This window comes from Notamacropus eugenii, chromosome 1, assembly GCF_028372415.1.
Source record: "Notamacropus eugenii isolate mMacEug1 chromosome 1, mMacEug1.pri_v2, whole genome shotgun sequence".
NCBI lineage: Eukaryota > Metazoa > Chordata > Mammalia > Diprotodontia > Macropodidae > Notamacropus > Notamacropus eugenii.
The window spans coordinates 67,059,501-67,073,487 of NC_092872.1; the positions used below are offsets into that span (position 1 = coordinate 67,059,501).

General features: G+C 37.2%; 1 protein-coding gene across 4 annotated transcripts in view; it reads left to right on the forward strand.

The window, feature by feature from the left end:
* VPS13A (vacuolar protein sorting 13 homolog A) overlaps positions 1-13,987 on the forward strand; it is a 284,410-nt gene that overhangs the window by 109,054 nt on the left and 161,369 nt on the right. For all 4 annotated transcript variants that reach the window (XM_072604918.1, XM_072604933.1, XM_072604928.1 and 1 more), the window contains 2 exons: positions 3,504-3,671; positions 11,582-11,883. In XM_072604918.1, the coding sequence (XP_072461019.1) occupies positions 3,504-3,671; positions 11,582-11,883 (470 nt within the window). The remainder of the gene's footprint in view (positions 1-3,503; positions 3,672-11,581; positions 11,884-13,987) is intronic.

Sequence of the window (13,987 nt, forward strand, 5' to 3'; positions counted from 1 at the left end):
GTATTCTCCCATGCATTGGCTAAAGCCCAGAAGGGGATCTAGAAATCCATTATGATAGAAACCTGTGTGCCATGAAGAAAATGCTCACTAGCCTTTATTTTAAGATTTATGCCCAACATTTTAAAAAATAAATAATTTAATTGGTATCTGTAATTAAACTCCTGTATTCAGTCCAGTTGAATAGATATTTAATAATATCTAGTGTTAAAATCTCTAAAGAGACAATGTCATTTAGAGTTAGGATGGAGTCAGGATGACTATGGTTCAAACCCTGCCTGTAACAAATTTTGGCATCAAGATCATAAGAAAGTTACTTAGCCTTTTAATTCTTCAGGCAGCACTTTACCCTTCAAGAAAAAGTCTCACCATACTGTTGTGCTAAGGTTGTCTTAGGCAAAAGAATGGTGTATGGAATGGTGTCATATCTGTACATATCTATATATGTCTGTATTTCCTAATTTCTAAGGTAAAAATAATTGTTTTCCTTTTCAAAACTGTCTGCTAGCTCCAGATAAGGAAAGAAGCATATGCAGCAGTCAACTTGTGAGAATTCAGAGTCTTTTTGTTAAGAGTTCTTAAGAACAGGATCTATGTAGTTAAATGCTTTTTTTTTTTTTTAAATATGATAATGGAGGGTAGGAAAGATTGTGATTTGGCCCAAATCACACAACAAATTAGTAAGAACTGGGAGTAATCATAGCACTAATAAAACTAGAGTCATAAATTATAGGTGAAAAAAATTGGAGGCTAAAAAGTATGTTATACCTGATGGGTCAGACCCCTCATTTTATTTTATATTTATTAAAAGAAAATAAAATCCAAGTTTTAATTTTATTTTCAGGTCCATGTTTTCTCCCTCCCATGTCCAAAGTAGTGCAGCTCCATGGTAAATGAAGAAGTGGTTGACCTGGGAACCTTTTTTAAATGGTGGTTTTAAATTGGAGGCTTATTCCTAATGCTTCCTAGTGTTGAAAAAATATTTTTTAAATTCACTTTTACTTTATTTTCAATTCCAAATAGTTTTCTTCTCCTCTTCCCCTCTTCTGTCCGCTGAGAAGGCAAGAAAAATAAAACTCATTACAAATATGTAAACATGCAAAACAAATTTTTGATTTAGCTGTTTTTTTAAATAAGAAAAAGAAATGGAAAAAATTATGTTGTATTTCACACTCTTAGAGTTCACTAGTTCTTCTGAAGGTAGATAGCATTACCTGTTAAAACATTGTCATGAATTCCTTGGACTTATAGTTGGTTATTGTGTTGGTAAGAATTAGTAAGTTTTTGAAAGTTGGTAATCTTTACAGTATTGCTGTTACTGAATAAATTAGCTTCTTGCATCTGCTTTCTTTACTTTGCATAAGTTCATGCAGATTGGCCCAGGTGTTTGTTTTTTTCTGAAACCATTTTCTTCATCATTTCTTATAACACAGTAGTATTCCATCACATTTGTTTACCATAAATTGTTCAAATGTTCCCAAATTGATGACTATTCCCTTCCTGTCCAATTTGTTACTGCCATAAAAGAGCTGCTATAAATATTTTTATACATGTAGGCCCCTCTTCTCTTTCTTTGATCAACACACTCCCCAACCTTTAGTTACTAAGTGTTGTGATCTTCCTTCTGCGAAAACCAGTATGGCTCAGAGAGATTAAGTGACTTGTTTTAGGTGACGTAATCATTTGTTCATTTGATCCAGGATTAGAATCTAAATTTCCTGATTCTTGTTTCCAGGAGCTTTTTTGGTTAACAGATGGCAAACAGTTGTCTGTTCTAGGTTTCTAAAATATAGTCACTTTCCATTAGTGGTATTGGCATATTAGGACCTAGTAGACCAGATCTTCTACAAAAATCCTAAGAAAGATCTAAAAATTCATCTTCTACCCATTCCAAGACTATTACAAAAAGGTTGTCATGATCCTATAAGAAACCCTAAATATAAGTTAGGGTACATGGAAAGTCCAAAAGCAGTCCTTTAAAATTGGAGAATTGGCCCTTACAAGCCCAATATGGGGGAACAGGGTAAGATAAAATGAACAATTCTGATTATGTAAAATTTAAAGGTTTTTACACAAATGAAACTAATGCAGGTAAATCTGAAGGGGAACCGTTAACTGAAAGCATCCACGCAGCAAGTTTCTCTGATGAAGTTCTCATTTCCAAGAGTTTTAAGCAATTCATTTAAGCATGTAATATTGAGTCATTTGTCAGTTGGAAGAAGAATTCCAAACTGTAAAAAGCTATATTAAAAAAAAAATGATCTAAAATCATCAGTATTAAGGGAAATGCAAATTTAAAAAAGTTCTCAGGTTTTACTTCACAACCAGCAGATTGGCAACAATGACAAAAGAGGGAAATGAAAATTTTTTGAGAGGATAAGGGAAAATAGTGAAACTAATACACTTTTGGAGGAACATTGAGTTGGCCCAGCCATTTTGGAAAAAATTTGAAATTATGCTTCCCAAACTACTAAATTGTATATATCCTTTGACCTAGCTATAGTATTAGTAGGTCTGTATTCCAGAGGCATCAAAGGAAAAGGAAAAGGGCCCATATTAGCAAAAATTTTTTTATAACCTCTTTCCATAGTGGTAGGGAAAAGAAAAATAAATGCTTGTTAATTGGAAAAAATAATAAAATTACATTGAAATATTCTATTATATTTGTTAAAGTAGATATGTGATAGAATACACACATAATCTAAATGAAATAAAAAAAAGATTATAATTACTTTTTAAATACATCTTTTGTTTTTAGTGTTATTGCCTTTCTAATTTTCTTTGGTTTAGATGAAGATTAAAATTAGTAGCAAATGCTGGCTAAGAAATAGGAAAGACAAAGTGGTGATTCAGAATTTGCTCTTGATAAAGGTAGAATAGGTTAAATTTCAGTAAACATAAGTTATCTTCTATGTGCAAGTGTACTTAGCATGCAAAAGCAAAATCAGAACAGTGCCTGTGCACAAAGAGCTTCTATTTGGATAAACATGTTCCCACATAAGCAAGCCCAAGGTATTTTGAGGATAATTGAGTAGTAGCTATAAAAAAAAAAAGTCTGAGAGATTGAAAGAACTAAGAGATGGCAGAAGTGGTCTAGAGAGTTAAGGATGCTATAAAAATGGTAGATTTGTACTTTGTAACAGTACTTCAAATCCCAAAGATTCAGACTATAATAATGAGCTCTTTCAAGACCTAATGGAAAGTATCCCATGAGTGTATTTTTATTTTGCCACATAGTTTGACAAGTACTGATCTATGTTGGAGCTTCTCTGACCTGAAGGTAGCAGTTGTGTGGAGTGGTCATGCAGATACTGAAAAGGCTTTTTTATGTGATCTTTGCTTTGCCATTGTTAACTTTCTCTCCTCCCATAATTGGTTTGTTTGTTTTTTTTGGCTTGGTTAGTTGAATTTCGGCAAAGGGATTTCAAATTTTGATACTAGAATGTTTTTGAAAATGGAAGTTATGCCGGCTTGGTCTAATTTAATTATCTTTTTTTTTCTTTAAGGTTCTTTATATAACTGGAAAAGAAGTCTTCAGTTTCAAAATGGTTTCTTATCTGGGTGCTACTGCTGGTGCTGAATATATGAATATGAACGTAGTTGACAGTGAGGTTACTTTAACTGTTGGCTGCATTGAAGTTGTTTTAATAATGAAATTTTTATATTCTGTAATGGTAAGTATGTTTTTTTATTTTTTTAAAAAAATTTATTTAAAATAGTGGTAAATTCAGTGAGGCCTCTTTTATTTAGGATAATTTGGGAGTAATGCATGACATAAGTGACTTTTCCAGAGAATTTAACCATCCTTCTTTCAGTGTGCTAGCATTCTTACTGTGACGATTTTGATGGAAGTATTTCAAAACTATATTATGTAAGCACTCTTCTTGCTTATACAATGTTTGCACATAAATAATCTGTATCTTGGTGTCTGTGGTTTGTCAGCCAATGTGAATTTTTTATTCTCTGCTGTATCAAGGCTTATTGAAATCTGTAGAAATGTTTCTAAATGTCTCTAAACTTTCTTTGCTTTTGAGTTCTTGCATCTGCTTTTTACAGTTGGTTTGTTTCTCTTTTTCACCATGAGTTGTTATTTTTTGGTTATTATCACTGTGGCAATAGTCCATTTTCTCCCATCCCCTTTCATTCCTTTTCTAATTTTCTACTTTAAATTGGCATGGCCTGGGGAATCAGAAAAGCAGAGTGATTAGATTTGTGTCTAAAATGAACACAAATAGATGCTTTTAGGGCACCTTAGGAGCTTTTCTATGAAAGTAGTAGTACTACTAACTGTGGTTACTATTATTTCTTCTTCTACCTACTACTTCACTACCACCATCACAAACAACAACTTATATTTCTATAATGCTTGAAGGGGTACAAAACACTTTTTTTTACCACCACAACAACTCTATAATATACTTGTTGGGCCCTATGCAGCTTTTCTGACTTTTAAATAGGATTTAGGCATTGCCACCTTCATTTCCTGTTTCATGTTGATTTTCATGTGGCACTTGCTTTTTTATCACAGCAACCACTAAAAGCCAGCTTCAAAAAAATATGACATCACAAATCAGAAAGTTTCAGAATTTACTGGTGTAGCTGAATGTATGTGAACACAAAAGCCTCAAATGTTCAAGAACATCATCCAAAAGAACATAGCATGATCTAATGTTGAGACTGTGAATTAACTTAAACTAGTAGTTTGTGCTGCCTGATAAGTCAACTCTCACTGTGTTTCCCTCAGAAATATTTAAAATGTCCTGTGGCTTCACGGTTAATTGTCTGCCGCACCCTGTGGGCCTCGCAGAGCCAAGTTTGGGAGCCACAGTTCTAAACATTGAATTAATACTAAAATGAAGTACAAGGTGGAGCCAATGGTTGGGTAGACAGGGCCTCATCTAAGCTCTCCCCCAGACTCCTCCAAATACTTGTAAAAAATGACTCTAAACAACTTCTAGAGCAGCAGAACCAATGAAAGACAGAGTGAAACAGATTTCCAACCCAAGATAATCTGGAAGGTCGACAGGAAACATCTGATGCACCAAGCTAAGAGAGGAGTACAGTCCAGTGCAGGCCGTGCCAGCAAAGACAGTGACTGAATCAGCCGTGATGGCAAGGGTGGCAGTGACTGCTACCAGAGCTCTCAGCCCCCAGGTAGTAAGGGGGTCAAACAATTGCAGAAGAAGATTATGGGGTCTCTTTGCTGGCACTGAGGCAGGACTCTGTTGCTTTGCCCATACTTGTTTCTGGGTCGCAGTCCTGGATGGTAGTCCTGTGTCAAGAGGAGCACTAGCATAGCAGAGCTTGTGGCAGCAGTGGAGAAGGAATCCTTCTCACAGTTCCAGAGTAGAGAGGAATGCTTGTGGTCACCCACAGACCAGAGCACAGGCCAAGAAGGGAGTAAACATCTTGCCCTAGATCATACCACTTTAGAAGAACTGAAAACTTACAGATTCCTAGAAATATTTCAGAAAACAGCTGCACAGAAACCCTGAAGTTTGAGGCAGTTCATTCTCCACATTGGAAACAGAGCCCTACCTTAGCAAAGTGTTAAAAAGTCAGGTAATGGACTGGGAAAATGAGCAAAAAATAGTAAAAAAACAAAAAACAAAAAAACAAAAAAACAAACTTATACTATAGAAACTTACTTTGGTGACAAGGAAGATCAAAACATACATTCAGAAGAAGACAAAAAAGTGAAAAGTCCGATATCCAAAGCCTCCAAGAAAAACATGAATTTGTCTCAGACCATGGAAAAACTCAAAAAGAGTTTTGAAAATCAAGTAAGAGAAGTAGAGGAACAATTGGGAAGAGAAATGAGAGTGATACAAGAAAATCATGAAAAATGAGTCCATGGCTTGTTAAAGGAGGCCCAAAACAATACTGAAGAAAATAAAACTAAAAAATACACTAGACCAAATGGCAAAAAAGATCCAAAAAGCTGGTGAGGAGAAGAATGTCTTAAAAAGCAGAATTGGCCAAATGGGAAAAGGAAGGTCCAAAAGGTCACTGAAGGAAAAAAATCCTTAAAAATTGGAATGGAGCAAATGGAAACTAACGACTCTATGAGAAATCAAGAAATTATAAATCAAAACCCAAAGAATGAAGAAAGAAAAGACAATGTGAAATACCTCATTGGAAAAACTGACTTCGAAAATAGAGCCAGGATAGATCATTTTAAAATTATTGGACTACCTGAAGGCATGATAAAAAAAATAGCTTAGACATAATCTTTCAAGAAATAATCAAGGAAAACTGCCCTGATGTTCTAGAACCAGAGAGAAAAATAGAAATGGAAGAAACCACTGATCACCTTCTGAAAAAGATCCCAAAATGAAAACTTCCAGGAATATTAGAGTCATTCTAGAGTTCCCAGGTCAAGGAGAAAGTATTGTCATCAGCAAGAAAGAAAGAATTCAAGTATTGTGGAATCACAATCAGGTTAACACAACATTTAGCATCTTCTACATTAAGAGATCAGAGGGGTTGGGATATCATGTTCTGGAGCTCTAATAAGCTAAGATTAAAGCCAAGAGTCACCCACCCAGCAAAACTGAGTGTAATCCATGAGGGGAATGAGGTGGAGGGATTTAATGTGTACTTGAGAAAAGACCAGAGCTAAATAGAAAATTTGGCTTTCAAATGCAAGACTCAAGAGAAGCAGAGGGGTGGAGCCAAGATGGCGGTGTAGAAACACACAAATACGCTAGCTCCAAACCCACAGCCCATGAAATATCTGTAGAAAAGAGCTGCCAATAAATTCGGGAGCAGGAGAAGCCACAGAAGTAGAGCAGATGTGATTTCTGTTCCAGAGAGCCTGAAAACCTCTCGCAAAAGGTTCTTCGAGCTGCGGACGCGGAGCTGAGCCCAGCCCTGTGTTGACCGCCCAGTGCCAAGAGAAGCAGATCCGAGCAGGCTTCAGGGACAGAATCTCCAGCAGCCACGCGGGTCCCTCCACCCACAGGTGACAAGGGTTGGTGAGAGGCTCTCTTCAGCAGGTCGAGAGGGGAGTGGGGAGCCCCCATGACTCAGGCCGCCTCGGGAGGCACCAACGGAGATGGGAGCAGACTGGGGCTCCCCAAGCAGGCAGGAGCCTGGATCCATTGTTGAAGGTCTCTGCATAAACCCCCTGAGGGAATTGAGCCCGTGAGGCGGCCCTGCCCCCACCCAGGCAGCTGAACTTGATCTCACACTGAATAGCAGCCCTGCCCCCTCCCAAAGCCCTGAGGCTGGGAAGCAGCATTTGAGTCTCAGACCCCAAGCGCTGGCTGGGAGGATCCAGAGGCGAGGTGGGTGTGAGGAGAATATTCAGAGGTCAAGTCACTGGCTGGGAAAATGCCCAGAAAAGGGAAAAAAACCAAGACTATAGAGGGTTACTTTCTTGGTGAACAGGTTTCTCCTCCCCTCCTTTCTGATGAGGAAGGGCGGTGCTCACCATCAGGGAAAGACACGGAAGTCAGGACTTCTGCATCCCAGCCCACTCAGTGGGCTCAGACCATGGAAAAGCTCAAAAAGGGCTCAGAAAATTTTGAAAATTATGTTAGACGACTGGAGGAAAAACTGGAAAGAGCAATCAAAGACATGCAAGCAAAGTATGAACAGCATATCAGCACCCTGCTAAAGGAGACCCAAAAAATGCTGAAGAAAATAACACCCTGAAAAATAGGCTAACTCAATTGGCAAAGGAGGTTCAAGAAGCCAATGAGGAGAAGAATGCTTTCGAAAGCAGAATTAGCCAAATGGAAAAGGAGATTCAAAAGCTCACTGAAGAAAATAGTTCTTTCAAAATTAGAATGGAACAGATGGAGGCTAATGACTTTATGAGAAACCAAGAAATCACAAAACAAAATCAAAAGAATGAAAAAATGGAAGATCATGTGAAATATCTCATTGGAAAAACAACTGACCTGGAAAATAGATCCAGGAGAGACAATTTAAAAATTATGGGACTACCTGAAAGCCATGATCAAAAAAAGAGCCTTGACATCATCTTTCATGAAATTATCAAGGAAAACTGCGCAAATATTCTAGAACCAGAGGGCAAAATAAATATTGAAAGAATCCACCGATCACCACCTGAAAAAGATCCAAAAAGAGAAACTCCTAGGAATATTGTGGCCAAATTCCAGAGTTCCCAGGTCAAGGAGAAAATATTGCAAGCAGCTAGAAAGAAACAATTCAAGTATTGTGGAAATACAATCTGGATAACACAAGATCTAGCAGCTTCTATGTTAAGGGATCGAAGGGTGTGGAATAGGATATTACAGAAGGCAAAGGAACTAGGACTAAAACCAAGAATCACCTACCCAGCAAAACTGAGTATAATACTTCAGGGGAAAAATTGGTCTTTCAATGAAATCGAGGACTTTCAAACATTCTTGATGAAAAGACCAGAGCTGAAAAGAAAATTTGACTTTCAAACACAAGGACCAAGAGAAGCATGAAAAGGTAAATAGCAAAGAGAAGTCATAAGGGACTTTACTAAAGTTGAACTGTTTACATTCCTACATGGAAAGACAATGTTAATAACTCTTGAAACTATTCAGCATCTGGGTACTGGGTGGGATTACACACACACACATGCACACGCACACACACATAGAGACAGAATGCACAGAGTGAATTGAATAGGATGGGATCATATCTTAAAAAAAAAATGAAATCAAGCAGTGAGAGAGAAATATATGGGAGGAGAAAGGGAGAAATGGAATGGGGCAAATTATCTCTCATAAAAGAGGCAAGCAAAAGACTTTTTTAGTTTGGGGAAAAAGAGGGGAGGTGAGAGAAAAACATGAAGTTTACTCTCATCACATTCCACTAAAGGAAGGAATAAAATGCACACTCATTTTTGGTATGAAAACCTATCTTACAATACAGGAAAGTGGTGGAGAAGGGGATAAACAGGGTGGGGGGGATGATGGAAGGGAGGGCAATGGGAGGAGGGAGCAATTAGAAGTCAACACTCTTGGGGAGGGATAGGATCAAAAGAGAGAATAGAAGTAATGGGGGACAGGATAGGATGGAGGGAAATATAGTTAGTCTTATACAACACGACTATTATGGAAGTCATTTGCAAAACTACACAGATTTGGCCTATATTGAACTGCTTGCCTTCCAAAGGGAGGGGGTGGGGAGGGAGGGAGGAAAAGAAGTTGGAACTCAAAGTTTTAGGAACAACTGTCGAGTAATGTTCTTGCCGCTAGGAAATAAGAAATACAGGTAAAGGGGTATAGAAAGTTATTTGGCCCAACAGGACAGAGAGGATGGAGACAAGGGCAGAGAGGAATGATGGAGGAGAGAGCGGATTGGTGATGGGGGCAATTGGAATGCTTGGTGTTTTGGGGTGAGGGGAGGGGACAAGGGGGGAGAAAATTTGGAGCCCAAAATTCTGTGAAAATGAGTGTTAAAAGTTAAATAAAAAATAAAATAAAATAAAAAAATAAGAGAAGCAGAAAAGAAATCCTAAGCGACATATTAAAGTTGAACTGTTTACATTCCTACATAGAAAGATGACATTTTTAACTCATGAGTTGGAGGGAACATGTACAGACAGAGGGTGAAGAGTAAGCTGAACATGAAGAGGTGATATCTATAAAAATTATTTGGAGAGAGTAATGTACTGGGAGAAGGAGCAAGGGAGAGGTAAAGTGGGGCAAATTCTCTCACATGAAAGAGGGAAGAAAACGCTTTGAGAGTGGAGAGGAAGACAGACAAGATGAGAAGGAATGAGTGAACCTTACTCTTGTTGGAATTGACTTGAGAGAATAACATACACACTCATTTGGGTAGGAAAATCTATCTCACTCTACAGGAAAGCAGAGGAAGGGGATAAGAGAAGGACGGGGTGATAGACAGGGAAGCAGATTGGGGGAGGGTGTCTTTTGCCCTACAGGATGATAGAAGGGGAAGGGGATGAGAAAGGGGACTGTCAGAAAGGAGGGCAGATTGGGGGAGGGGTGATCAGAAGCAAAGCACTTGAGGAGGGACGGGGTGAAGGGAAAGAGCAGAATAGTTGGTGGTAGAGGGAACAGGAGGGAAGTGCACACAGTCAGCAATGGGAAAAACTTTTTTTGAAAGCAAGTTTTTCTGATAAAGGGCTCATTTCTCTAACATGGATAACTGTCAGAATTGTAAAAATAAGAGCCGTTTCCCAGATAATAAATGAGTAAAAGACATAATCGGTTTTCAGATGAAGTAATTAAAGCTATCTATAGCCTATGAAAAAGATATTCTGATTCACTATTGATTGGAGAAGTGCAAGTTTAAAACTGTTCTGAAGTACTACCTCATACCTATTAGATTAGATAATAGGATATAAAAAGTAAGTGGCAAATTTTGGAGGGGCTGGGTGAAAAATAGAGACATTAACATACTGTCATCAGAGTTGTGAATTGATTACACCATCTTTAGAGCAATTTGGAACTACACCCGAAGGGCTGTAAAACCACACAATTACTACTAGGTCTGTATCCCAAAAGAGACAAAAAACAAAAAGAAAAATGACCTGTATGTGTAAAAATATTTGCAACATCTTTTTTTTCTGGGGGTAAAGAATTAGAAATTGAGGGGATGCACATCAATTGGGGAATGGCTGAATAAGCTGTACTATGTAATTATGATAGAAATCTATTGTACTATAAGAAATGATGAGCGGGAGACCCTAAGAAAAACCTAGAAAGGCTTCCCTGGATTGATGCAAAGTGCAATGTACCTGGTACAAAGGAAGATGATCAGCTGTGAAAGCTGTTCTCAGCAATACAACACTCCATGACAACTTGGAAGGACTTAGGATGAAAAATGATATCCATCTCCAGAGAAAGAGCTGATGGTAACTGAATGTGGAATGAAGTCATTTTTGGTTTTATTCCTTTTCACTTTATTTTTCTTGAGTTTTTTGTCATCTTTTGTTTCACCACACGCTATTATGGATATGTTTTGCACGACTACACGTGCAACCTGTATGGAATTGCTTGCCTTCTTGTGGGCAGGGGAAAAGGAGAACATTTGAAACTCGTGATTTTGAAAACAAATGTTAAAAATTGTTTTTGTTTTTTTTTTTAACATGTACCTGGTGGACAATACTAAATAAATACGAAAAAAAAACACATTTAAAGGAAAAAAATAAAATAAAGTGAAATACAAAGATTTTTAGTAGACCCCCAATTCCTACCAGTACCACTGCCACTCTGCTACTACCAATTGACATTTCTATAATGCTCTAAGGGTTACAAAATGCTTTTTTCACTACAACCCTCATAGCTTGATATTCTGTGTATGGAGTTATTGGCATCTGTATTGACTGCTTATTGCTTTTATTTTGCTTTGTTTTCAGGTTTTAACTTAGAGTCTTACATATAAATACTAATTAGCTCCCGTAACTAGATTTGAAAAGAATCTTTTTTTTAATGTAGTGCAAAAGCAGGAAAAAAAAGCGTGTGTGTGTGGTATATTGAAGACATATAAGTAACCCTGTGATAGCATGAGTAATATTATAAACAGTGACATAGATTTAGTAATAATGTTATTCCTTGATTTAAATAACTTCAGGCATTCCAAACTAACACCAAGAATGTAATTCTTACAGGCTTTTATAAACAACTTTCAAAGAGCAAAAGAAGCTTTGACTGAAGCAACAGTTCAAGCAACAGGTATAGCTGGTGGTGTAAAAGAACTGGCAAAAAGGAGTTCTCGAATGGCCCTGGACATTCACATCAAAGCACCTGTTGTCGTAATCCCTCAGTCATCAGCATCTGAAAACGTCTTAGTTGCTGATTTTGGGCTAATAACAATGAAGAACAAGTTCTACATGGTGTCAAAGAGCAACTTTAACCCTCCACCTGTTATTGATGATATAACAGTGAAGTTGAGTGAGATGAAACTCTACAGGTATAAATGTTTGTTGGTATTGTTGACCTGAAAACTTGGTTAGAGAAAAGGCAACATGGCTAAATGCATACATTTTATGATTTAATTAATTAATCAATTCCCTATAAAGAAAACAGTTACATAGCGCTATGGAGTCAGAGGTGACTCTGACTCCCTAGTACAGAAATCATCTGTCTTAAGTACATTTTGCCATGAGAAAGAAACTCTCCTAATTAAACAAATCATAAATTCAGTAAGACAGGACAATTAACAAAGCAATGTGAGTCAGGCCTTGAGATTCCAAGCTGGGTAAGCATATGTCTCGGTGATAAGGAAAGAAACCCCACCACTAGTAAGTGGCAGGCTTCCTCCCTTAAACAGATAATTGACATAGGAAAGGGTAAACAATGTTCAATAGAAATTATGATCTAAGATGTCTATATTTTCTTTATCATTAATACGCCATAACATAGTATATGTCTATAGATCAAAGGAAAGTCCCATTATTCATAACATAGTATGTGTCTATAGATAATAAGATTCATCAAAGGAAAGTCTCATTATTCATCAAAGGAAAGTCTCATTATTCAAGATATAGTGTCTTAGGTTAAAGGTCTCCTTAAGGAGTGTAGAGTCGGCCTTGGCTGGCTTTTGCTGACATAGGAAGAGGCACTCTCTGAGTTTACTTCAGAGAGAACAAAGAGATTATTCCAAAATTTTATATTAAACATTATCAGTATCTAGACTGATATGTAGGATATTAACAACCTCAGGATTTTATACTCCTTGGGGACTACTTTTTTTTCTCTTTTATTTATAATTTATTTATAATAAAATTTAGGGTTTTTTTTCCCCCAAATATACCTAGGAAAGACAACCTCTTGCTATAATAATAGTTAGTGGCCTGCTGTTTTTATTGTCATGTTATTTTCATTAATTGAGTTTTTTATGTATAGTTGTGGAAATGGAAATATTTTTTAGGTAGAATCAGATGGAATAATTGTTCTTAGAAATTTAACAATTTGAGACTTATTTATGCTTTTTCTATAGTTCTTTGTTACTTTTGAGGTTACAGCTGAGGAGAGAGTAATAATATATAGGTTATCCAAAAATATCTTAGTGCAGTTTTAGGCTAGTAGCCTAAAGTTTCACAGTTTTAGCATTAGATTGTATGCTACATTCCTTTACATGACTTTTTTGAATATTTCAGATACGTTTATTTGTACATTATGCCAATAGCCTTGGGAAATAACAGTTATTTGTTTGGGGAGTATGGTTTCTTGACAGAAGAATTCTTAACTGCCATATGTCATCTTACACAGTTTTTCATATTCACTCAAAATAGTAGGAGTTGTACATGAGAGGATTTATTCTTAACTTATCCTAAATAAAGTCATTCCATAGAATCCTAAAACATATAATCTGCCCTGATTACACCACATTAAGAGTGTTGTGTTTAGTTCTGGACACCATTAGGAAAGGCAAAGACACACTGGACTGTGTTCACAAGTGGGCAATCAGGTTGTCAAAAGATATGGCAAATGAGAATCATTTGAAGGAATTGGGGATGTTTAACTTATAGAAAAAAAAGACTCAGAGTGCACATGATACTATTTTTTGAGTGTTTGGAGGAATGGGAGATAAAAGTGTTGCTTGCACTTAGTGTGTGCTGGTAAATGTACTAAGTGCTATGGATTCAAATAAAAAGTGAGACAGTCCCTATCTTTAAGGAGCTTACATTCTAATGGGGAAGGGTGATGCATAAAAAGGAGTCACAAAGGTGTAGTAAGAAAAAATGGGGGGTAAGGGCAGTGCTACTTGGTGAGTAGCGGGGAAATCCAGAGGATTAGTCAGACTAGTAGCAAAGTGAACAAAGCTGTGGCCCTTCCTGAAATCAAAGTGAGTCTAGGGACACACCCATCCTGAGAGCAGACTTGAGGAAGGAAATATCTCCAGGGTGGGAAAGCTGCAGACAGAGAGGCTGAGAAGTACAGAAGCTGAGTCAGGATTGGTCAGACTTGTTTTCTTTTGCCTACAGAGCATTGGTTAGAAGCTGCAGGGAGGCAAATTAAGAAAAAATAACTTCCCCCTAAGGCAGATAGTCGAAAAATGAAATAAGCTGCTT